This window comes from Penicillium pulvis (genome assembly GCF_028828015.1).
Source record: "Penicillium pulvis strain IBT 33274 chromosome Unknown contig_7_segment1_segment0, whole genome shotgun sequence".
Taxonomy (NCBI): domain Eukaryota; kingdom Fungi; phylum Ascomycota; class Eurotiomycetes; order Eurotiales; family Aspergillaceae; genus Penicillium; species Penicillium pulvis.
In genome coordinates, this window is record NW_026643079.1 from 3,576,888 (window position 1) to 3,600,467 (window position 23,580).

Below are 23,580 nucleotides of genomic sequence, written 5' to 3' on the forward strand. Positions count from 1 at the left end.
CCGATCCTTCATCCGCGCCAATGTCTTTGTCCTCCACCTCTTCCTCGCCATCATCCTCCCCCCCCCTCCCCCTCCTCCTCCTCCAGCTCTTCTTCCTGCTCTTCTTCCTCATGCTCTTCGCCATCATCATCCACATCAGCCTCATCATCCACTAATGCTTTGGCGAGGTTCTCTGTTGCCGATTCTGACTCGTCATTGTCTTCGGTATCACCATCAGACCCAGCCTCATCTTCAGCAAGTGTTTGTACTTGCTGCATTTTTGTCGAGACTGGCTCCTCGTCACCGTCATCGCTAACGTTTCCGGTCTTATCATCTACAGATGCTTTCGCTTGATGGTTTGTTGGCAATTCTGGCTCGTCGTCACTGTCATCAACGATTGCAGCTCCCTCGTCCAAAGGTGATTTGACTGAGTGATCTGCTTCGGGTTCTGACTCATCTGTCGAATCTGAATCCTCTGACGATTCGGACTCCTCTGACGATTCACCCTTATCGTTCGCAGTCTGAGGTTGGCCATTCATTTTGACTGATTCCGCATCCGTCATTTCTTCATCACTGTCAATGGCCTTCTCGTCGCTTTGATCTTCAGGCTTCTCGAGATCGTTGTTTCCATTGACCCCGCTCGTCACTTCGTCATCGGTATCCGGAATGTCCGAGACTTCGACTGACTCCTCAATTTCGGATGTCGCATGGCCGTTTTCTTCAAGCGGTTGTAAAGACTTAGCAGCAAGCGCAGCCTCACGCTTATGCAATTCCATTCGTTTTTCTTCAAGTTTCTTCCTGTGTTCAGTTTTCACCATACTTCTCCTTCTGTTGCTCTTTGATGTAGCTGGGGCCTTAATCCTCTCGTGGAGATCAAGCATATCCCTCAAGATTGGTAGTAATGATGTATGCGTATTTGGATCCTTTAACTTTTGGATAATCTCAGGCATCTCCCGTTCCTCATTTTCCAGGTCTGATTTCAACTGTTGAATTTTTTCCGGGTTAAAGTTAGGGGGATAAACGATTCCTTCAATTTGGCTACTAGAGGGAGTAGGACCTTGGCTACTGCGTGGAATGGAAGGCTTAGGTGGGTTCCTGGCAATTGGAGTGCTGGTTTCGCTGAAGGAAACATGGCGGTCGTAGTCGGGCCTCTTGGGAGGACTACTGGTGATACCGAGCCCTAGTCCTTTCTTATTAGGCGGAAGCACATTGGATGGTCTGCGATGCGGACTCGTCCAGGATGGCCCAAGCTCCTGTCTTCGGGTTGAGGTATGGCTTTTAGGTGATTGAGGAGCCACTCGGCCAAATTGACCCTCTATCCGAGGTTCCTTTGACGGTACATCGTTCTCGGGGGTTTGATGCTTTCGTTTCCGGGTGAACGCTTCACTGGCCGCTTCAAAGTCCAATTCGACGGAAGGGAACCGCTCGGGGGCATGGGCATGAGGTTTTTGAATGACACGGACGGTGCCGCGTTGGTCGTGGCCATCTGCGCGGGCTTTTCCGCGGTTCACGAAAACCTCCTCAACTGACATTCCAGCATCGAGGTCAATCAATGGCATTGTATCATCGAGTAGTTTCTTAATAACAAGAGGCCTATAGGAGAATGAACGTTCAGCGCTATTATTCTCTTCAATCGCTCTGCATTCTCACTCACTCGGAATTTGGGCGAAGCGCTTTCCATTTTTGTTTGATCAATGTAGCAAGATCAGCCAACGATAGCTCCTCCGGCTTCTCCACTGTTAACAAAAGCCCTGCGAAGCTCTTTATCGTGTTGGTATCCTCAGAATCTGGTTTCTTATTAGGCAAGATTGAGCGCAGGGACCCCGACCATGAGGGAACTTGCTCTTGCTCCCGCGGGTACACCCGGACTTCTAAACGAAGGAAGACCATGGGGGACGGTTGCGATTGCGCGAGGTGGAGAAAAGTTAGATTAAATTAGGTGATCGAGCAGTAGAAATAGGTAGCAGGCTCGGCCATGTGAACAAAATGTGAAAGAACGAGGTCGTTAGTGTCGTGTCAATGGGGGAAAAGTAAAAGGTCAAACGCGACAAAGGAAAAGACGCGGGGATTCGCGTTTGATGCCTCAGGCCTCAGTTCAATTGATGGATCAAAAAGAGAAGACCAATAGGAGGAAATCATTACCGCTAGTTCTACCAGTCACTTGAGATTGATATGAGGAAACTGTACAAGGATAGATTCATTCGGGCGTTGTATAAGAAATGATCAGCTAATGTGTTTGGAGGGCTTTGATGGTAATGGCCAGAGTACGACTGTCACTCTTCAGAGCTCAGGGCATCCCCATAGGTAGGTGGGCAATATATTTTCAGTAGATGCCTAGGTGTGTACCTAGGTAGTATAAAATTACAAGTTTCCAGTTTTCTGTATTTGGTCTATCTATGTATCTAAGATGCAAGATTTGAACATTGAAAATGACTACTCCGGCGGCTGGAAGTACCGCTGGAACCGATCAATCCTAGTCAATTGCAGCTCAGCAATGACCCAATGGCAACTCATCAGGAGACTAGGGAAACGGACAGTCCAGAAGTTCAGATAACCTTCTGGCAGTCCACCGATATGCACCTTCAGGTGCTCCGGCATGTCATTGTAATGGTTGCGCTTGTTACGGAGAGCACGCAGTAGATCCAGCATTCGAGAACCAGTGTACTTGCGCTGCTTGCCTAGGTTATCCTTGAAATCGCGAGGGAGCAGGCGCAAAAAATCCATGTCAGGTCCGAGAACTTGCGGGGCTACCGACTCCAAGCAGAGCAGTGCATCTGATGGGGGGTCGCGCGGTTCAAACTCGAAGTGATCCGATACGTCACATAAGAAGCTAAGCCGGTCGGAGGGGGCCCAAAAGAAGGGGTGCATCAGGACAGCACTGGCGTCGGGGCTATATGGGAGGAAAAAACCATTAGTATCGGGATATGTACTGTTTTGTGTAAAAGGCTTAAAGCATACCGATGGCGTGGGTCGAGAGACAACATGGAACGAATCAAGTCATCTGCCTCAAAGGCATAATCACCCAAGCGATCCAATTCTTGCAAATCAAAGTGACCTTTCACGATATTGGCCTCTCGCATGAACTTGCCATTCTTATCGAACGGATGGCTGCCCCGAGTCAGCACGTAATAAAATACGCAGCCGAGTGAGAAGATATCAATGGCACGAGTGGCGCGGCGATTGGTCTGGGGATCAACGACAGCGGGTTCAGAGGATTCAGTGTGCTGGGATGCAAGACTCAAGGGTCCAGTGTCATCGTCGACGAGCAGTTCCGGGGCACGCCAGCCAGACGTTCCAGCAGCGTGAGCAGTAGTGGCTCGGAAAGAACTTTGATTATCCTCCAGTTTCTTGCACAGACCAAAATCTGAGATGAGGAGGCGAATGGCCCGCGATGTCGTTCGCCCACGAGGCATGGCAACCAGGATATTTTGAGGTTTCAAGTCACGATGAACAATCTTGAGCGAATGCAAGTATCGGACTCCTTGCGTGATCTGACGAAGAACATCTGGCATGTCAAGGCCACCTTGAACCAGCTCTGGGAATTGAACAGGGCGCTCAATGACATCCTGGAGAGACGCCGGACAGAGCTCTAGACCGATGTACAAGAACCCAGTTGCTTGTTCACGGCAGAAATAACGGATGACATTGTGGTGGTCATCGCTCTCTTGTAACAGACCTACCTCATGTGAGGCAATGTCATAAAATTCCATGAGCATGCGCTTGACAGCCACATTTCGTCCATCGAAAGTACCGCGGTAGACCACGGTTCCGTGGCTGCCGTGTCCAAGCACAATATCAGTATATACCTCTAGTCTTCCAATGCGAACTACCCCGTCCGGTTGCACTATTTCAGTTGATACATTTTGAGTAAAGCGGGCATCGGACTCAAGCCGGGACTGTGAATTTGGACGATTCAGAAGTTCGACTCCCGGATCAGAGTGCTCTCTAAGCTCGCCTTCGATACCAGGCTTTGGCTTGCGTTTATGGCCTTTGCCACCTCGTGTACCACGCGAACGTTTCTTTTTCGCTGGTTTATCGGGATTCTGGCTTCCCTCGTCTAGATCGCCTTCTTCTGTTTCACGATCAGGCTCGCTAATCTTCACCCGGGGTGTCCTATCCGGTGGTACACTGCGGTCCCGAGATGGTCGCGGCGTGGCCTCCCCAGAGTCGATCAAATCAACATCGACAGTCACATCGGTCATCGGCCGAGGGGTAGGTGCGCGGGGTAGATCCGGGGCCGTACCGATAATCGGGGTAGTTGGGGTCGAGAGAGAGGATTTGTCATTTGAGTTGATAATGTTCTTAATATCGAGCTTCTGCTTGGCGAGGTCCCGAATATGATGCGAGTTGAAGTAGATAAATGTACCAATAAAGAGCAGAACAAGAGTGACAACGATGTCGAGGGCATTGTCCCAGCTTTTGCGAATTATAGCGCTGTGTCGCAGAGCAGGAGGAAGAGCTAGCTCTGATGGGCTGCGTGAAACCTCTCGTGGAGTGTCATTGGAAAGTTCAGTTGTGGAGCTTCCCAGTCGGGGAATGGAAGGCCGGATTTGTGGGCCATTCAACGAATGAACACCAGCCAGGGCATCTCGTTGCTGATGCGGCGTCAGGCTCATCAGTGACTGCCCTCGACGGAAAAAGTCTTTTTCGTAACATTGAGCCATGGGGGCACGACCAGTGACCAGAGGGTAAGTCTCCTCGGAAAGAGCAAACCATCCACCCGCGCTAGTCGAATCAATGAACACACGCATGTCTCGGTCATCGTCTAAGGTGCCGTAGTCGGGGTCCGGTGGCTGAAGTGGTTGAGACAGAAGTACTAATGGGGTTGAAGCGTCGGGAGCATCCTTGTTAGTGGGCCGCACCACATCGAATACTCGAGCCACAGGGGACTGGAAGCGCTGCGTATAACGAGGGCGTACCATCCGTGAGTGATCAAAGCCCAGTACAACACCATCATGCATGCTATAGACATGACTTAGGTCCATTGTACGGTAGTACTGACTTTGTAAATCCATGTCTCGGTTGTTGGGCGCCCATTCGGAGTATTTCAAGGTACAGATCGGATCTCCCGTCTCGGTATTCTGGATAGCCACGGCATACTCCACACGGCCAAGGACCAATGTCCCGGAGGATGTTTCGCACTCCTCCGGGTCCACATCTTGTCCGTCTACCTTGCGACATTCTTGACCAGCCTGGAATGGTCCACGAGAGCTGAAGACCCGCAAAATGCTTCCAGTGCGGGCGTCAATCGTGTACAAAGTTGTTTCTTTCCGGGCAGTATATGTCACGGCAGGTTCAATGCCGGAATATGGTGTTTCGTCGACTAATTGCTTGACCGTCAGACCAAGCTTTTGCAGTCCTGCCTCGGGACCTGGGCTGTAGATGTATAAGCTTCCATCTTGACTGGGTTCCACGATCCAAAGGAAGTCGTCCTCGGGTTGGGTCGCATCGAAACTGGTCCGATTGGCACGGTGGTAAATACTCTCGACCACTGGGCTACTGGGCACTTCCAGGGCCCAGCGGGGAGCACCGGTCTTGCGGTCTCGAGCGTGAATGGTTCCGTCAACGGTCGCCAACAGGACAAAGTCCTCAACCTCCCAGTCCTGCAAGGACCGCGCGTGAAGCTGCGACGCCAGACCAGCAGCTGTACTGCTAGTCTGGGTGAGAGGGGCTCGAACGGCGCGGCCGGAGCCCGCCAGAGCCAGAGTTGCCAGGGCGCTCGCATCGTTGGATTTCACGATGGGAGGTACAGCCGCGGAGACTGTATGTTTGGAATAAGATGCAGCTCCGTCAGCCGCTAGGGGCACGGAGATTCGAGGAGCGGAGTCATAAGACTCTGGGTGCTGCTGCGGAACAACCAGGCCTGGGAGGAGAAGAAGGGCGACGCTGGCGGGGAGGGTCGAACTAACGCCCGGTAACCGCCACCGCATCGTGGAACTTCAGCAGTGCGGTTCAATCCAGTGTGAAGAACGAAGGCTTTAGAGCACAGGCGGTCGATCGCATACGTCGAGGCAGGAGGAGATTGGAGTGGCTGGTTTGGATAGATGGCGAATGTGGAGCAAATAATCGAGAACTCGGATAGCGGATCGTCCCCCACCCACAGTTGGATGACAGGGCTGAGATAGGAAACTGCTACGACTAGAGAGCAGAAGAATTTGGATGCTCCCGGGTATAGTGATGGTGGGGAGGATGCGAGGCTTGCTCCCTAGACTGGAAAGATGAAAGGGGGAAAGAGAAGAATCGAGAAGTTGAAGATGGAAGGCAGATGGATTGTGTGTAATACCGTTGTACAATACACGGAGGCCCCGACCCCTTCCGCCCTTCCGCCCCCTTTATTGCTCGTGGTATTGTACGTACTAGCACCGTAATTAATTGGGGCCGCGCCATCGAGGCTACGCAAGTGTTTCGAAAGCCCCTTGAACTGGTGTGGTTGCTTTTGTTATTGTTTCAATGAAGATGCATCATATCGGGTCATACAGCGTGTGATGCAGGTCAGCACAACTATCACCCGAGTAAACTGGGTGGGAAAAATTACAAATTATCTTTCAATCTCTTCGAGCCGCTGTGGTTGATCATGCCCGGGGAATTCGGCCTCCCGTCCAGGCGCCCCATTTGACAACCAATCATATCACATCCTCGAAGTGAGATTAATTGTTTCACAATAGTTTCTAAGGGGACCATATCAAAGTGTAAACCTCCAGGCGCCTGATGGAATCCTCCATACCGCTAAGGAAATCACGCCAGACAAGGGAATCATTAGAGGAACCAAGAAAGAAAGAAAAAAAAAAAAAAAGACAAAGAAGAAAGTCCATAGATACAAAGAATGGAAAAAGTGGAGACATACAGCTGGTCAAAAGATAACTTATAAAAACAGCAGACGCGCGCATTGCGTGACAGCAAAGGAAGAAAGAGAAGGCGATACAAGAGAAACCCTGTCCCCCGCAAGACCTTTGATAGATCTCAACCCCCTCGGACCATCCATGTGATGGCCACAGCCCAACCAGTCACGAAGACAACAGTCAAGATTCCAGCACCGGCCCGATCTCCCGTGCGAACTGTATTCAGTTGAGGGGCTTCAACATCCGAGCTGTTGGTACCGGCGCTGGGATTACTCTTGGAAGTACCACCGGTGTCGGCTGTGAATGGTGCCTTATTTTTGAAGGGGACTAGGTTCGCATTGAGGACACCCAGTACAGCCATCTGGTTTTCAAGTGAATCAGTGCCATCCCAACTCTGCGTGTACCATTTGGTACCGCAATGTGAGCCATCACTGAGACCTGTACAGGATAAAGCGGCGGCGGTAGCTGAAGTCTTGAGTTTCGGCATCACCAGGTCAGAAGTTCCAGGGACGATCAAGGTCATAAAAGCCAGCCAGGAAGAGAAATAAGCCTTAAATGTGATCTGGTTTCGGTCACATTTTAGGATTGGTTCACAGGTTATTTCGCTGAGGATGTTCCCGTTGGCATTACCAAAGGTACTGCTTGTGGGATAAAATTGACTTGACGTTCCTACCAGCCCATCGATGCCTTCTAGCCACTTTTGAGTGCCATTGGTCTATAGGCTGTTCAGCTCTTGCCAGTCACATTCGGACAGAAGTTTAGGAGGTGAATCACTTACGTAGTTGTACATGTAGGCTGCACCGCTGATGTACGTCGCATAGTTATATGACCACTGATAGTCGCCATGATCCGTACATTGGGATTCACAGCTGGTGGTGTCCGCAATGACCCAAGTCTTCCGGAGCAGAGGGGTACTCGCACTCCAGTCCCAGATACGCTCAGCCCAGGTCGCATATGTCGCATTGTTGGTATAGAGGGCCAAGCGCGCGGCCAGCTGAAAGAGTCCACCATTGGAAATGGCGTTCTTGGTTGTGTATCCCGGCTGGTAGGGCCAGATCTGCCAGCGCATACCACCGTGACAGCTGCTGGTATCCCAACGAGGAACCTGAGTATTGAACACACCCTGGGCTAAAGAGACCCATGAGGGTTGACCGCTGCGCTCCGGGTAGTTTAGTTCCGCAGCTGTAATCGCCGCCAGGCCCCAAAAGACCTGGTCATCATTTCCTAGATACTGACTGTAATTTGCTGGGAAGAAGTTGTCGTCGCCCTGTTGCCAGTACATCCCGTCCTGGACCGCGCTGTTGAACTGGCTGTCCCCGGTCAAGAACCAATACTGAATGAGGATCATAAACATCGAGCCACCCTCCCACCAAGTGCCGTCGAGCTTCCCAGGGATGTCTTTGGACTCCCGGTCATTGTAGTAATTCATCATATCAACGGCGACTGTTTTAGCGGCGGATTTGAGGGAGTCTGGAATGCGCCGCTCTCATATTAGTTCATGCGCCCACGATTTACATTATATGAGGGGGGACAGGAATGCGGGCCACCGACTTTCATCGTCCACGTTGAGGGTAATAGCGAGAGTACACTGGGCAGCCAAGGCGCCACCCAGTAGGGCGGGAAGCCATTTGGAAAGAATCATGTTAAACGAGGGAAGAGGTCAAGGCATCGAAACGAGGTGAGGTGAGAAAAGCAAGATCGAGGACGATCTTTGGAGAGTGGGGAAGAGAAGGATGAAAAAGCATGGGGAAGAAAAGAGTCGGGGCGCAAGTAGGTTTGACAGCCTAGGTCCCTGGTTCGGTGGGGCTGACCAGAGGAAAGGTAGTGTGCGGAGTTGAATTGCTTGGAGGGATTATCTATGACGAAATTCATGGGTATCTGGAGACGCCCTATGAGTATTGAAGCTGTGTACCGGTACTATTTCATGTGGCATCTAGTAAATAGGGGGCATTCGGACCGTCCTAAAATAACTTTCCTTGGGCTAGAACTTACAGCAGAAAAGGGTCCTTGGCGCGGATCCCCTTGCTGTGGATGTCTAGGAGAAGCATGACCTCTCCTATAGGGAATACATTATTGTGCAGCATTAACCTGTGTACATGTTAACGCTCCAGATATGTACCTGTAATCGCGTGCTGCTGACCTACCTAGGTGTATGATCGTCCATGCTGTCACTTCCCCACTGATCATGGAAGATCGCGGATCACCCCGGCTGACACCCTGTGTCAAATGCCAAGGCCGAGAAGTGGAGGGAACTTGGAGGCGACTATTCAAGTGGTTATTCTGGATCTGATGTCGAGGTTGCGAAAGATCCAATCAAAGACACTTTCGAAAGTTGACAGAATAAAGGCATGGTTTCTGTTCAGGGTCCAGGTTCATGATCCACAGGGTCCAAATGCAGGTGGATCAGGACTAGTGTTCACGCCCGATAATCGAGGCAGCTAAACCTTGAAAGAAGGCACCAACCAGGCAACAAGAATGCTTACATAGCACCAGTGTACAGTTCTGGCCTGAGATGTGCGTGGATGAGGTCCAGTGTTTTCCTAGATTTACGGTGAATGGATTCCTATCCTAAGCTTCTCTCGTCCTGAGTGGATGCAGTGAAGTAAAAATAAAAACCAAAAAAACCAAAGGTGCCTATTTAGCTGCCTGACTCATACCCCTGGCTAATGCACGTAAAAGCGTGATGTTCCTACAATTTTGGCCAGGTACTCTACTCTTGTCATCCATGAAGCTATTCGATTTCATCTATAACTGATAATTTGTGCTTTTTGATTTCTGGAAGATACAAGTCATCACCCGTGAGTCGTAACATGACTTTACATACGGTTTCTTTGTCTAGGCGCGGAGCGAATGATATTGTCGACACGTAGAAGAAGCTAGACAATGTTAGTCTTGGTCAACAATGGGAAGAGAGAAAACAAGAAACACATACCTCAGCAGCCTCCGAGGCCGATGACACCACCGCCTTCTTCAGCTTATAAGCCTCCACAACACCGAGCTCGCGCATGTCTGCGATACCGCCACCAGGGGTCAAAAGGTCCAGACCGGAGCTGGTCATGCCATTGTTGATTGCTTGCCGCAGGCGGGTGACCAGGTCGCTCGAGTCAAGACCCGCATTATCTGCCAGAATGGTTGGCAGTTGCTTCAGCGCATGGGAGAACGAGTCCACGGCAAGTTGCTTCTTGCCGGTGGTATTCTGGGCCGCCTGCTCAACAGCCTTAGACATCACCATCTCGGCACAGCCACCACCAAGTGTGACACGGGGATCCTTGACTGTTTGGGACAGAACAGCCAGGGCATCGTGGAGGGAGCGCTCGGCTTCATCCAAGAGCTGCTCGGTGGCACCACGGAGCACAATGGTGCAGGCCTGGCCAGCAGCCACGCCCGAGAACTTGATCAAAGTGTCCTCACCAATAATCACCTCCTCAATCAAGTCACAAGAGCCCAGCTTCACCTGATCCGGGTGGTCGAAAGTGGAGGCAATCTCACCACCAGTCACAAGTGCCAGGCGCTCAATACCATCGAAGTCGGCGTGCTCAATAGACATAATGCCGGCCTCGGTGAACAGCTGCTCGGGCCAGTTGTAAATCAGCTGTCGGTTGACGAAACAATTGATACCGTGAGACTTAATTCGCTCAACCTTGGCGCGCATCTTCTCCCGCTCAGCCTTCTCTAGGTCGGCCAGCTTTCCAGTGGAGTCAACCTTGACGCGAGCTCCAAAAATCTTGACCTTGTCTGTGTCCATGGCGGTGTTGGCCACCAGGATCTTGGCATTTTCCAGTCGCTTGGGCTGGTTCACACCGATCTTCTTGTCCATGATGAAGCCCTCATCCAAGTACGAGTCGATCAGCTTGCCGCCGGCCTTCTTGATAATTTGGATGTGGCTCAGGTCGGTGGACCCCTTAAGGCGAAGGACGGCCTCACATGCCAGCCGGGCGAAGTGGTCACGGTCTTGTGACAGAACCTTAGAGCTCAGGGTGGTACGGGCAATGGCGTGCAGGTCCTTGCGGAAAGCCTCGGCGTCCTTGCTTCGGTCGATGGCAATGCTCTCGAGAGCGGCCAGGGCGGCTTTGCTGGCTATCCGGTAGCCCTCAATGATGGTCTGGGGGTGAATCTTCGAGTTGACAAGCTTCTCTGCCTCCCGAAGCAATTCTGCGGCCAGCACGGTAACAGATGTAGTTCCGTCACCAACCTCATCGTCTTGAACCTTGGAAATGTTGACCAGCACCTTCGCCGCGGCGTTATCCAGAGCAATCGATTTCAAGATGGTAGCACCGTCGTTCGTCACGAGGATTTCTCCGGTTGATCTGTTGTCCCGCACCCTATGTTAGCATCTCGATCCTCGCCCGCAATCATCCATCCAGATAGTCTCATTTTTGTTCTTTCTTCACGTACGCAGATTGTAGGATCTTGTCCATTCCCTTAGGGCCCAAGGTGCTCTTCACAAGGTCACCGACTGCGATAGCACCGACGAAGGCCGACAGACGGGCGTTCTCACCCTTCTCCTCGGTCACATCGTCGGCGAAGATCTGTGTGGGATTACCAAACGACGCCTAGATACAAGTTAGCGGGGCCGATATTCCCGGGTCTGAGTTTTAAAAGACGGATATTCCCAAGATGAGCATACCATTATGATCTGTGTAGACTAAACAATTGACTCAACTGATCCAAGCGACTGTTTGGAAGTTGAAAGCAATGAGTTCGTCAACAGTGGGGGGAAGGAAAGGAGAAAAGTTGGGTGGCCCGAGCTTCTGTCTTCTCCCACCGCCCGCTGCTTTCTCCGGCTTTCTCTCCCTTTTGACCTTAGAAACTGTCCTTTTTCAGAGGCATATTTGTATTTCTTTTGATTCTTTGCACTCTGATTTAGAATGGCGGGCTCTGAAGAAGCTCCTGTCCCTGCAGCCAAGCGTCCGCACTCCGCTGTTGATGGCGACGACAATGGTTCGTACATGGCTCCTCCGAGCTCCCGCAAATTCCAGCTGGCGCAGTCCACTAATCGCGATGAGCAGGCGACGATTCCTCCTCCGATGATGACTTCGGCCCTGCGCTGCCCTCTGAGGCCGCACCCAAGAAGAAGCGCCGCAAGCTTCCCTTCGAGAAGATTTACGTCAAGGCGCTACCCGCCTCGCCTCGCTACTCCAAGTCCCTCATGCACAAGGAGCAATTGTCTTTTGTGACAGTCACTCCGGTGACCGACTTTGTTATTACCAGCTCTATTGATGGAGTCGTCAAGTTTTGGAAAAAGATGGCCGAGGGCATCGAGTTTGTCAAGGAGTTTCGCGCCCATCCGGGCGAGATTCATAGCACTAGCGTTAGTGCAGATGGCCGCAGCTTTGCGACAGTGGGAGCGGATAAGACAGTGAAGATCTTCGATGTCATCACTTTTGGTTTGTGGTCCTTAGGACAGAAATTAAAGGTCAAGGCTGGCTAACTTGCGTGGGACAGATTTACTCGCCATGTATACCTTGGATTTCGTGCCCCGTTGTGTTTGCTGGGTGCATCGCCGAGGGGCATCTTTACCGCTACTGGCAGTGACCGATCAGTCCAGTAACATCATTCAAGTCTTTGACGGGCGAGGGGAGAACCCCGAGCCCTTGCATACGGTAAAGTCGGTCCACCGAAGCCCCGTGGTCTCGTTGGCATTCAACAATGCGTATGACTGTGTCATCTCCGCCGACGAGTCTGGGATGATTGAATACTGGAGAGCTGGGGATGGCTCCTTTGAAAAACCCGACAATGTGTTCGAACTCAAATCATCGACCAATCTATTCGCTTTCAAAAAGGCCAAATCGACCGCTACGGCCATTACTATCTCGCCCTCAGGGGAACAGTTTGCCACGGTATCTTTTCCAGATCGTCAGGTGCGCGTGTTCGAATTTGCAACGGGCAAGTTGTATCGCACATACGATGAATCTATAGGCACGCTCATGGAGATGCAGCAGGCTGGGACGGCCCCGTACCAGCTGGACGAATTGGAATTTGGACGGCGACTGGGAGTTGAGCGGGAGCTAGAGGGTGAGTCGATACGCAACAAGGTCAACGTCTCCTTTGACGAGTCTGGTCACTTCCTGCTTTATGGATCTCTCTACGGCACCAAGTGCATCAACACCTACACGAATCGTGTGGTGCGTGTGTACGGTCGTGATGAGCCGTTCCGTGCCCTGAACCTCGCCCTCTACCAGGGTCAGCCTCAACGCAAAGGCGTTGTGACTGTCTCCATGGCTGCCAGCAGTAATCCCTTGCTGCAGGAAGCGGAAGAACGGGATGCCATTTTGATTAGCACTGGTTTCGGCAAGGTGCGCTTCTACATGTTTACCAACGAGACCGACGTATCCAAGTCGTCACGAGACGTTCAGAATGAGAAGCCCACCCAGGCTGCTGCTGGGGCTGATGCCGGGACTACCAAGGCCAGCGAAAGTGGGACTGCCGCCGTTCTCCACACGACCATGGGAGATATTCATCTGCGTCTCTTCCCGTCCGCTGCCCCCCGAACAGTGGAAAACTTTGTCACCCACGCTCGGCAAGGATACTACAACAACACTATCTTCCACCGTGTTATTCGCAAATTCATGATTCAAGGTGGTGATCCGCAGGGTGATGGAACCGGTGGAGAGTCCATCTGGGGGGGGAGTTCGCGGATGAATTTTCTACCCTGCGTCACGACAAACCGTACACGCTGTCCATGGCCAATGCGGGACCCAACTCCAATGGCAGTCAGTTTTTTATCACGACCGAGAAAACACCTTGGTTGGACAACAAGCACACCGTCTTCGGCCGGGCTGTGCAGGGGTTGGACGTGGTACACAAGATTGAAAATGTCAAGACCTATAAGGAGAAGCCAGAGGTTGATGTGAAGATTGTAAGCATCAGCATCTCCTGATAGTAGGGAAATTGTACATATATAAACGAATAACGATGAATCAACTCCAATTGCATTGGCTAAGCCATGCACACGCTATGTACCTTAAACCGGATTTTGAATAGAAGAAACATAGTATCGAAAGACAGATTCCAGCCATTCTTGAAATAAATGTGATAGATAGGCAAAGATCGGTTCTTATCACCCAACGCCGATAAATGCAAGTGTGACGGGAAAGCAATCGGATGGTCGTCGCATGCCAAAGAAGAAAAAAGGACCCAGATCTCTAGTGCAACGCAGGAAATAGGAACACGGAAAATAACGGTATTATAGCGATGGAACTTGTCTAGTCTCCACATTTCGGAAATTCACAGCGGCAGCAGGGCTTTGTTTTTGCAATCGATTATTACTTCCCGGTGTGACAGACCTGGGGTGAGCGACATTGGTGCGAGAGCTGGCGACCGAGTTGGAGGGTAGACTGCGCGCCTGGGACGGGGGCTGGGATTGGTCGGACGGTAATACACCAGATACAGTGCTCAAGATGCCGGAGCTTTGAAGGGGCCCGGCGCCGCTCACGGGATTGCCGTACAGCTGTAGACCACGTTTGGTATCACGACGGCGTCTGAACCAGACCCCAAAGGCGGCAATCAACCCAAAGGCGATTACCAACACGATGACCTGGGCTGAATTAGCAATTCCGTTCAACGACATCGACTCCAAGCTGTGAACCCACCATGATCACCCATCTGTAGTGTGAGTGCCACCTGTTGACAGTTAGTATTTGCACTTCGGAATTGCGACAAATGCGACGAACGCGACGAATTGCGCTCAACCAGAACCTACCAGCCTTGATTCCCATCGGCCATTCTGGGTTTGCCTGTAGGGAAGGTGAGAGCTGGAAAAAATAAAAATAAAAACAGCCCAGAGGAAAAGCCGGTTGAATGAGGTCAGAAACGCGTGTGCTTCCCAGCGGGAAGAAGAAATGCGCAGATCAATGCAAGATCGATAAGCGAAAGTTCGGTCCAAATCGAATGATCTTAGAAATTAGAAATTAGAAATTCAGGGTCGGGCCCATACGCAATAGCATAATCAGGCGCACCTATAGGGGAATGAGAAAGAGAGGGGGAAGAATCCACCGGCACGTACGGGCTTGTTTATTATTAGGTCATTTCGGCTATTTCATCCCTCTGATATGAAGGGTCTAGCTCTAGTTTAAGGTTCATTTCATTGAATCCGTAGACTGTTGGATAGCTTCGTCTTTCCATATCAGTCAGATCTCATTCGTACACAATTGGGTTTGAAGCGATTACCCCAAACACGGGCCCACTGCCCTGATCGGCATCGTTGACGGCCCAGGACCAAGGGAAGCTTTGTCGATCAGTAGCCCTGGGGAGCATCTAGACAATACATAGAGAACCTTGGGATACGAGTCTCTTCATGCACAGGTATCCCTATCTCAGTGCGGAACAAATTGTCGCTTCATTGCCCTTGATTTACACTGTCTTAGGTGTCCAGGAAAGAGTGGGGCCTTGGAACTTGCAAAACCCGGTTTCTAGCACGTAAAAACAGCACTAGCCCGAGTAGGATCGAATCGATCGGTATGCGTCTTTGGTGTCCTCCGTGTAAGGCTGATATATAGATATGTCACAGAGTATTCTAAAAGCAATTAGCGGATTGACCTAAATGCCCAGTTGTCGAGTTCAAGTGGTGCCGTTTCCAAGATTTACTTTGCATTTCCAAATAGATGGGCCTACATCCTCAGGCATCACATGATTGGTCGGATTATGTAAGCGATGATATCTTGAAGCCTGAATTTGGTGGCAGTCACTAGTGTGAGTGATTTGTTTCTTTGTCTCTACACAATCTCTTCTTCCGGTCACAATATTATATTGACTCAACTTACAAGACGTGCAATCTTTTACTCTCTAAAGGGACAGGAAAAATTACAATCTTAGGGGTCCACAAGCGGTATCTCGATGATGACTGGTAAATATCGTCAACATATATAATCTCTCAAGCATTGAAAAGGCCCAACATAATCCCAGCATTCTGTGGATATACAACCGAGCAAACTTGATATGAGCAGATGTCTGGATCTTCAGCCCTGGAGCTCCTAAACCCACTCCTAGGTCCCCAGTACTAGGTAGAGTACAGTAGCTAGGCAGGTCTAAGAATATATTGGAATGACGCTACATACGTTAGCTCCGACCTGTAGATCATTCCTGATCTGGCTTCTAGTATCAAGAAAAACCACCTCCCCTATTCAGGATTCCCAAGTTATATCATTTCCAAAGACAAAACCTAAGCTGATAGGTACCCGAAACCCTAGAGTTTTGGTTATGAGGTCATCTTGTACAAGGGGTGCTTCTACGGGGTTGACCAGTGCTTGGTACGTTAGCAGCGTTTCAAAATAGAACCATGGAAGCAGTGGCCAGGCTTCGTCAATACGGGACCAACCCTGCAGATCGTTACGTATGAGCTTCTAGCTCGATTGAGGAATAGTATTATCTGCGTAGGGCTGAGGGTCAATTCAAGGCAAACAACTATACGCGGTGGCGGGGATGACGTTATCCGATGTCAGCGACTGGATCTGGTTCAGTCTCCACTATCAGCGTCAACACGTTGGAAGTTAAACAAAATCCCCAGCCTGTATCTCTATGTCGATCTATAGCTGCGGGGCACGTCATTTATTTCCAGGTTCTTTGTCTCAGAAATGGCGTCACGATCCTACGAACACAGTATTTATACTTCGTCCATGGACGGCCAACTTATCATTATCAATTAAAACAATCCTACACAACCAAACAATTTTACACAATTCCCTCATATCTTCAAATATCCATCTTTCCCAACATCTCTTTTTGAACAATCTATCATCATGTCTGGAATCATTCACAAAGTCAAGGACACAATTGCCCAGCACAAGGAGAACAAGGCGGAGGAGAAAGCTGAGAACACTGCTGAGCACCACACCGGCACCCATGACAACGCCTATGATTCCACCAAGTCTTCCAACCACGGTCCCCATGATAGCAAAATCGCCAACGAGGCCGACCCTCGTATCGATAGCGACCGGTCAAACTTGACCAGTTCAACTACTGGCAATTACGGACCCCATGACAGCAAGATGGCGAATAAGGCCGACCCTCGCGTTGATAGCGACCGGTCTAACTTGACCAGCTCAACTACTGGCAACTACGGGGCCGGCTCAACTACTACTGGCAGCTATGGTACCGGCTCAACTACTGGCAACTACGGACCCCATGACAGCAAGATGGCGAACAAGGCCGACCCTCGCGTTGATAGCGACCGGTCTAACTTGACCAGCTCAACTACTGGCAACTACGGGACCGGCTCAACTACTACTGGCAACTATGGTACCGGCTCAACTACTGGCAACTACGGACCCCATGGCAGCGGCATGGCGAATAAGGCCGACCCTCGTGTTGATAGCGATCTGGATGGTCGTGCGGCCCACCACACCTCTACTGCCACCCCAGCTGCTACAGGCGCGGGCGCTGGCTACGGCTCCACTGGCACTGGCTACGGCTCTACTGGCGCTGGTTACGGCTCTACCGGCATTAACCACGGCACCACCAACACTTATGACTCTGCCCGCTCCTCAAACTATGGTCCTCACGACAGCAACATGGGCAACGCCGTCGACCCTCGTGTCGATAGCGACCTAGACAGCCGTGGTGCCCGCAATACTTCGACTGGTTTCGGTTCAACTGGACCCACTGCCGCTGGGGCTGGCTACAGCACGACCGGCAACAGCTATGGCACCGGCCGCACCGCCAATACCTACGATTCCGTTGGATCCTCCAACCATGGCCCTCATGACAGCAACATGGGCAACGCTGTCGACCCTCGTGTAGACAGTGATCGTGACGGCCGTGCCGCTCACCACAGCACTTCCTCTGGTCATGGGGCTGGCTACGCTGCTACAGGCGCCGCTGTCGGTGCTGGCGCTGGTTATGCTGGTTCCCACCACCACTCCTCAACTCACCCTTCCACCGGTCCTGCCACCTCGACTTCTGGTCCTCACTCTAACAACCTAGAGAATAAGATGGATCCCCGCGTTGACAGCGACACTCCCAACGACCGTTACTCCACTTCCACTGGTCCTGCCTCCTCAACCGCTGGTCCCCACAAGAGCAACGCTGCCAATGAGGCCGATCCTCGTGTCGACAGCGACCGCAGCAATGCTACTTTCGTTGGTGGTGACTCCCGGTTTGATAACGATGTTCACAAGGGCAGCCTTGGTGGTGGAGGCGTGATGCACATGTCCGGTAACAAGGCTCCGACTACTACTCAGACCTTTGAGAAGTCCCAAAATGAGGATGCAGGTGCTGGTGCTACCGCCGGTAGCAGCTACAATGCTCAGAAGACGGCTGGTCCTCACAGCAGTGATGTTGCCAACAAGCTTGACCCCCGCGTCGACTCGGACCTTGATGGATCTAAGACTCTTGGCTCTGGCTCTCAACGTGTTTAATTATGAGGTTTATGATGATTACGATAGTTAAGCTTAATGAATGAATTTTTGTCATTTTTCATCTGAGTGATATACGTGTGAACAAAGTAATGTGTAGACTTATCTGCGTGATACTTGCCTATTTAAGCCTTAGGGTCTTTGACGGTCTGTCCAATAAAGATCAATTGATAACACGTGAAAGCTATAAATGTGACAAAGTCTTGGTCCTTTTTATACTTCACACGTGCGTACCAAACTGGTTAGCAATGCCAAGCGCATTTGCTATTAATATTGAAAGTTATTTAATTCAAGGTTATCTAGCAGGACTAAACTTTATAGTCATTTTAAGTTGTAGAAATGGCGAAAAGTAAGAAAGGTCACGACAGTGCCATGAATATTTATAAAAGTAAAGACTATATAAGGAATAATGGGCACATGTGCAAGGAATGATGGTAAACACAGTAAGAAAAAAAGTGTGGAATGAGAGAGGGAAGAAAAGAAACCTATAAAATACGGGCCAGGGTATCATCTTTAAGCAACAGTCTTACCTCTAGAGACCTTCGCCTTTGAAGTCCGGACTCTGAAGAGGTAGTACACTAGCACGCTAGCAGCCATGTTGAAAACAAAGTAGCACCAAAAGATGCCATAATCACGCCAGCGATCGTCATAGTAGATTTCGCGGGCTGCCAGGTAAGTATCCGCAGATTTCATGCTGCAATACTCGCAATTGGCAGTGGCATTGGGGTTGTAGATGGTGCCCGTAGAAGTCTCAAGGTACTTTGCCATGTACTCATAGCACGTCTGACCGGAAGGTGGATCGAAAATGTTGAGCTCATCACTGCTGCACTCGACAGCGCGGCCATGAAGCGCTGTACCACTGATACCGGCAATGTAGTATGTGAATGGAGATACGCGATACATAAAGATCCAGAAGCGAGGCAACGCACTTGGAGGCTGCATCACTCCATTGAAGATGAAGGACAGACCGAACATGAGGGTTGCTACCATGGCGGCAAGAGCAGGCTCGGGGATAGCGCACACGACGAACTGTGCCATGCTGGCCGCGTACATGTAGAATTGGCAAATGTAGAGCAGAACAAGACCATTCTGTTCCGTAGTTTGATTGGCGCCAAAGACTGCCCAGTAGAATGAGGCCCAGGAGCAAACACCCAAGCAGAATTGCCAAGGGACCTCCACCAGCATTTGCGAGACAATGAAAACCTGCCACGAGTAAGTTCTAGACGGTCGCTCGCGGACCTCATAGAGGGACCTTTGTGCCACCAGGTTAGGCATGATAGCATTGGCGAGAGTATTAAAGATGGTGCAAAGAAGGAAGATACTGAAAAGTGCGTTCTGGAAGCCTTGTTCGGAGCTGTCGGCCTTGTAGAATGAGAATCCAATGAACAGACCACTGACAATGCCTAGAACAAATTTGGAGTAGATATAGTCGGGCCTACGGTAGTAGGCTTGGAAGCATCGGCCAAGGACTACCCAGAGCTGGGTGGTTATAGGCATAGCAAACTCGGCGTTATCATCATCACCATCATCGTGGGTGGAAGGCTCATCTCTGGGTCCCTTAATAGAGTGGAGACGATCAACTTCCGCAACAACATCCTGAAATTCTTGACTGTTCTTCCAAGTTTGAACCCAATCAACATCGGGACAGCCGTCTCCGGCCACCATGTCAAGAATGTACTCGGCAGGGTTCTCCAGAGTCTCACAGGGGCGAGCTCCATTGCGTTCAAAGTATTCAAGGAGTGTGGTAGACTGTTCTCCCACCTCGCCAAAGTAAACTGTCCTGCCGCCCTTGGCAAGGAAAAGAAGACGGTCAAAAGTCTGGAACAATGTCGCACTGGGCTGATGGATTGTCGCCAGCACAGCCTGACCGTGGTCGGCCAGTCGCCTTAAGAATTGACAAATTGTCCATGAACTCTGCGAGTCCAGACCACTAGTGGGCTCGTCTAGGAAGATTAGAAGAGTAGGCTTTGCGGCAAGCTCAACTCCGATGCTGAGAAGCTTGCGCTGCTCAACGTTCAGTCCTTCTCCGAGAGATCCGACAACAGCCTCGGCGAAATCCTCCATGCCCAGAACCTGAATGACCTGTTCCACATATTCGTACTTCTCCTTTTTGGATACGCTCTGCGGCTGACGGAGAAGTGCACTGAACTGAAGGGCTTCTCGAACGGTTGTAGTATCCATGTGGAGATCCTGTTGCTGAACGTACCCTGTTCTCCGGGGGAAGTTTGCCGTTGGCAGCTTGCCATTGACAAAGACATCACCAGTGACAACACCGATTGACACGCGCTGTGCAAGAACATCCAACAAAGTAGTTTTACCTGCGCCGGAAACTCCCATCAATGCAGTCAATGTTCCTGGCTTGACCCAGCCGTTTACATCGTCCAGCAAACGCCGAGTGCCTTCCTTCACAGGAATTTCGTATTGGAGATTTTTCCAGGAGAAAATGTCAGTCTGTTCCGGAAGGCGAATATCGTCGTTTGTGCGCTGCACTTCGAGTTTCGTAAGACCACCAGCTCCATTCTCCGAGTCCCTTTGGCTATCCTGGATGTGCTGGGGAACATGGCCAGGGCGGTAAACCAGGGCTTCAGCCTTGGATGTGTCACGAGAGATAAATTCCGAGGCTACCAAGTAGAGCGTATTGAAGAAAATCATAAAGGCAATTAAGATGCCAAAGTTTCGCCACAGGTGGGAGTAGTAGTACTCATAGTTTTCTTCTATGAAGGTATCACCGCTCACGTATGCCTGGCCCGCCACTGAACCCACGACCGAGCACACAAAGTTTGATCCTGTCCCATAGCTTGGAATTAGAGCTGAGCACTCATAGTTTTTCCCATGGAATTCGTTGGCGATGAGAGCCTCAAACGTGTAGTAAATCGGGTTGATCCACCGAATCCAGGAGAACCACGGGTGCATGTAAGGCTGTGGCAAGGTAAATCCAGTGTAGACGACAATACAGAGAACCAAAACACCCGCCATGGCCATTGCCTGACCGACTGACTTGGTAAGAGCTCCCAAGCTGCGGAAAAGACCAGACATGGTCAAGACGGCGACCAGCAAGAACAGGTAGAAGATAAAGAAGTTGCCTGGTTCTCGGCGCAAATTTGCCATGAAGTAGAGGATGATACTGAAAACAGTGAGTCGCAGGAGTTTGATGGGCAGGTCGATAACAATGCTGGCGAGAGCTTCGGTAAACGGATGAACGAATGCATACCCAGCCTGTTTTTCAACAATCGGGCGTTGGCTGTAGAGTTGAAGAATTTCGTTGATGGTAAGCAAAGCATTCATGAGGACAGCAAAGTAGCACACTCCGCCCTTTTGGAAGAAATAGCTAGTAGTGTCGGGGGTATTGTAGAATGCGGAGCCGATGATCAGAGCCAAGATCAACTGAACAACGAGTGGGGCTACTGCTGTGGGAATGTCGTTCAAGACTCGCTGGTAAGCGCGAGTTGTACAGAGGCGAATCTGCATAGGGATTGAAAGCAGGTAAGGGCTGCGAGTGCGGGTATGGCGAGCCTGCTGTTCCTCGTGGCTGATCTGGAATTGTTTGGCAGCCTCGCTATTGGGCGCATGCTGGGATTCGAAGGTGGCGATCTGCTCGCGCAGAGTCTTGTACTCGGGGCTCCGCGTCCAGAACTCATTGAATTCCTTTGCGGTTCGCGGTACCTTGGACTCCATGCCAGGGCGCGTGGTCCGCTCATTAGGGTTGGTGATGGCAGTCAAAAAATCTCCTGATACCTGGCGCTCCGGCCTTTGCCATCCTTGATCTTCGAAATAAGACACAGCTCGATCGCGAGGACCATAGTAGATCTGATACCCTTCGTAAAGAACCACAACCTTGTCGAATAGGTCATACATCGACTGGGATGCTTGATAGGCTGCAATGGCGTGGCAGGATTTTCCCATATCTGCAGCAAGACGTTGTGACCGGACAAATCTGAGGGCTGAAGCTGCATCCAAACCCCGCGTGCTGTTGTCCCATGCTCCCAGACGACAACGGCTAAGGAACATTTCCGCGATACTAACTCGCTTTCGTTCACCTCCACTGACACCACGCACAAATTCGCTGCCGACCTTGGTGTTGACGGTGTGAGTAAGACCAAATATACTCATCACTACCTGCACTAATGTCTCGCAGTATTCTGCTCGGCTCAACCCTTCCAGGCGCTTGTGGGGAGCTCGAGCATGGGCTGCGAACGAGAGGGTCTGGCCAACTGTCAGGTGAGGGAAATGAAGTTCGACCTAACAGAAACTGAGGTTAGCAGACGGTGGGCTGAAAATACATGAGATATTGGCACTTTACCTCTTTGTTGTATGCGACCTCACCACGGTGATGCTTGATCATATCCTCAAAGGAAATACCTTCATAGTGGATGACGCTCTTGGGATCCATGGCCAACCCTCCGAGATGGCCAGTGATTGTCTTGAGAAAAGTGGTACAGCCGCTTCCAGGGCGACCCAGCACGAGCAAAAGCTCACCGGCTTCCAGCAGGCCATCGAAGTTTCGTAGGATACGGCGAGGTTGGGAGCGATGTCCAGTCAGGAATCGAACCGCAGAACGGAAGGGAACCGCGAGAACCGATGTCAGGGTTTCTTGAAACTGAATAGCCTCACCATTGCCACTAATGGATAGATCCTTGAAGACCACACTCTGCCGAGGCGCTTCGATACCCTCCTCGTGCATCTGGTCTAAGACGGTTTGGGCCCATCTGTAGTGATCGAATTCGGGGCTTGATGGATCCAGTCGGGGATCATTTCTCTTTGATCCAGCAGAAAGAGCGGAGACTGCTCTTCCAAGTTTGCTAGAAGCAATCCGGTTGAGCTGGTTGCTAGTTTCAAATTCCCTCTTCTCCTCAACTGTAGGGGTTTTCGTTGTGATAGGCGCAAACTCCACATCGGAGTCGTCACGGTCTTTCTCCATGCTGGGCAAAGAGTAATCCGGTGAACTGGTTCAACCGAAAAAATGAAGAGATTGACACGAACGGAAGCCACGCATCATATAAAAGGGTTAAATCCAAATCCATCTCGAAATTTCCTTACTATTGCCTCGGGGACGGAGCGAGATTGGCCGACGAATGCATATTTTAATTCGGAAACCCACCTGCCCGAGCCCCACAGACGGAGTTTACTAGAGGGAAAAGTGGATCCCAGTGCGTGGCTCTAGTAATGAGCCCCGTGGCCCCAGTTTAAGCTTACAGTAGGTACGTCGACCCTATCCTGGAGTGTTTGAAGAGCGAATCCAGGGGGACTGGCACAGGGAATAGAGTCGAAAATTGCCCGATACTGCAGATGTCACTTTGACGTTATTACACTACATGTGGCAATATGCAACGTTTTGTCGATCACCTAGAAAATACTGTACATCTCATGCATAGGCAAATCCATGCCCAGGTGGACAGTTCATATTGACATGG

The 23,580-nt window shown here is 50.8% G+C and overlaps 8 protein-coding genes across 8 annotated transcripts; 2 read left to right on the forward strand and 6 right to left on the reverse strand.

Moving 5' to 3' along the window:
* Window positions 1-50: 50 nt before the first annotated feature.
* Window positions 51-1,919, reverse strand: N7503_009326 (uncharacterized protein; the record flags this gene model as incomplete). Its single annotated transcript, XM_057068873.1, has 2 exons — window positions 1,634-1,919; window positions 51-1,572 (listed from the first exon to the last, which is right to left on the reverse strand). Exons 1-2 carry the CDS (start codon window positions 1,867-1,869, stop codon window positions 51-53), a joined length of 1,758 nt encoding a protein of 585 aa, XP_056919728.1. The 5' UTR covers window positions 1,870-1,919.
* Window positions 1,920-2,412: 493 nt separating this feature from the next.
* ireA (bifunctional endoribonuclease/protein kinase IRE1) lies at window positions 2,413-5,909 on the reverse strand (the record flags this gene model as incomplete). Its single annotated transcript, XM_057068874.1, has 2 exons — window positions 2,413-2,869; window positions 2,938-5,909. 2 exons carry the CDS (start codon window positions 5,907-5,909, stop codon window positions 2,413-2,415), a joined length of 3,429 nt encoding a protein of 1,142 aa, XP_056919729.1.
* A 1,030-nt stretch (window positions 5,910-6,939) lies between these two features.
* On the reverse strand, window positions 6,940-8,843 carry N7503_009328 (glycoside hydrolase family 76 protein; the record flags this gene model as incomplete). Its single annotated transcript, XM_057068875.1, has 4 exons — window positions 8,811-8,843; window positions 8,370-8,696; window positions 7,597-8,288; window positions 6,940-7,533 (listed from the first exon to the last, which is right to left on the reverse strand). The coding sequence occupies exons 2-4, from the start codon at window positions 8,458-8,460 to the stop codon at window positions 6,940-6,942; spliced, it is 1,377 nt and encodes a 458-aa protein (XP_056919730.1). The 5' UTR covers window positions 8,461-8,696; window positions 8,811-8,843.
* A 791-nt stretch (window positions 8,844-9,634) lies between these two features.
* On the reverse strand, window positions 9,635-11,448 carry N7503_009329 (chaperonin-containing T-complex subunit CCT2; the record flags this gene model as incomplete). The annotated part of the gene is made up of 4 exons (XM_057068876.1): window positions 9,635-9,694; window positions 9,751-11,125; window positions 11,214-11,371; window positions 11,446-11,448. 4 exons carry the CDS (start codon window positions 11,446-11,448, stop codon window positions 9,635-9,637), a joined length of 1,596 nt encoding a protein of 531 aa, XP_056919731.1.
* Window positions 11,449-11,686: 238 nt separating this feature from the next.
* Window positions 11,687-13,698, forward strand: N7503_009330 (WD40 repeat domain-containing peptidylprolyl isomerase; the record flags this gene model as incomplete). Its single annotated transcript, XM_057068877.1, has 4 exons — window positions 11,687-11,759; window positions 11,828-12,205; window positions 12,264-13,474; window positions 13,537-13,698. The coding sequence occupies 4 exons, from the start codon at window positions 11,687-11,689 to the stop codon at window positions 13,696-13,698; spliced, it is 1,824 nt and encodes a 607-aa protein (XP_056919732.1).
* A 306-nt stretch (window positions 13,699-14,004) lies between these two features.
* N7503_009331 (uncharacterized protein) lies at window positions 14,005-14,543 on the reverse strand (the record flags this gene model as incomplete). Its single annotated transcript, XM_057068878.1, has 3 exons — window positions 14,005-14,355; window positions 14,411-14,441; window positions 14,521-14,543. 3 exons carry the CDS (start codon window positions 14,541-14,543, stop codon window positions 14,005-14,007), a joined length of 405 nt encoding a protein of 134 aa, XP_056919733.1.
* Window positions 14,544-16,555: 2,012 nt separating this feature from the next.
* On the forward strand, window positions 16,556-18,172 carry N7503_009332 (uncharacterized protein; the record flags this gene model as incomplete). Its single annotated transcript, XM_057068879.1, has 1 exon — window positions 16,556-18,172. One exon carries the CDS (start codon window positions 16,556-16,558, stop codon window positions 18,170-18,172), a length of 1,617 nt encoding a protein of 538 aa, XP_056919734.1.
* A 510-nt stretch (window positions 18,173-18,682) lies between these two features.
* Window positions 18,683-23,087, reverse strand: N7503_009333 (uncharacterized protein; the record flags this gene model as incomplete). The annotated part of the gene is made up of 2 exons (XM_057068880.1): window positions 18,683-22,408; window positions 22,470-23,087. 2 exons carry the CDS (start codon window positions 23,085-23,087, stop codon window positions 18,683-18,685), a joined length of 4,344 nt encoding a protein of 1,447 aa, XP_056919735.1.
* Between the last annotated feature and the right edge of the window lie 493 nt (window positions 23,088-23,580).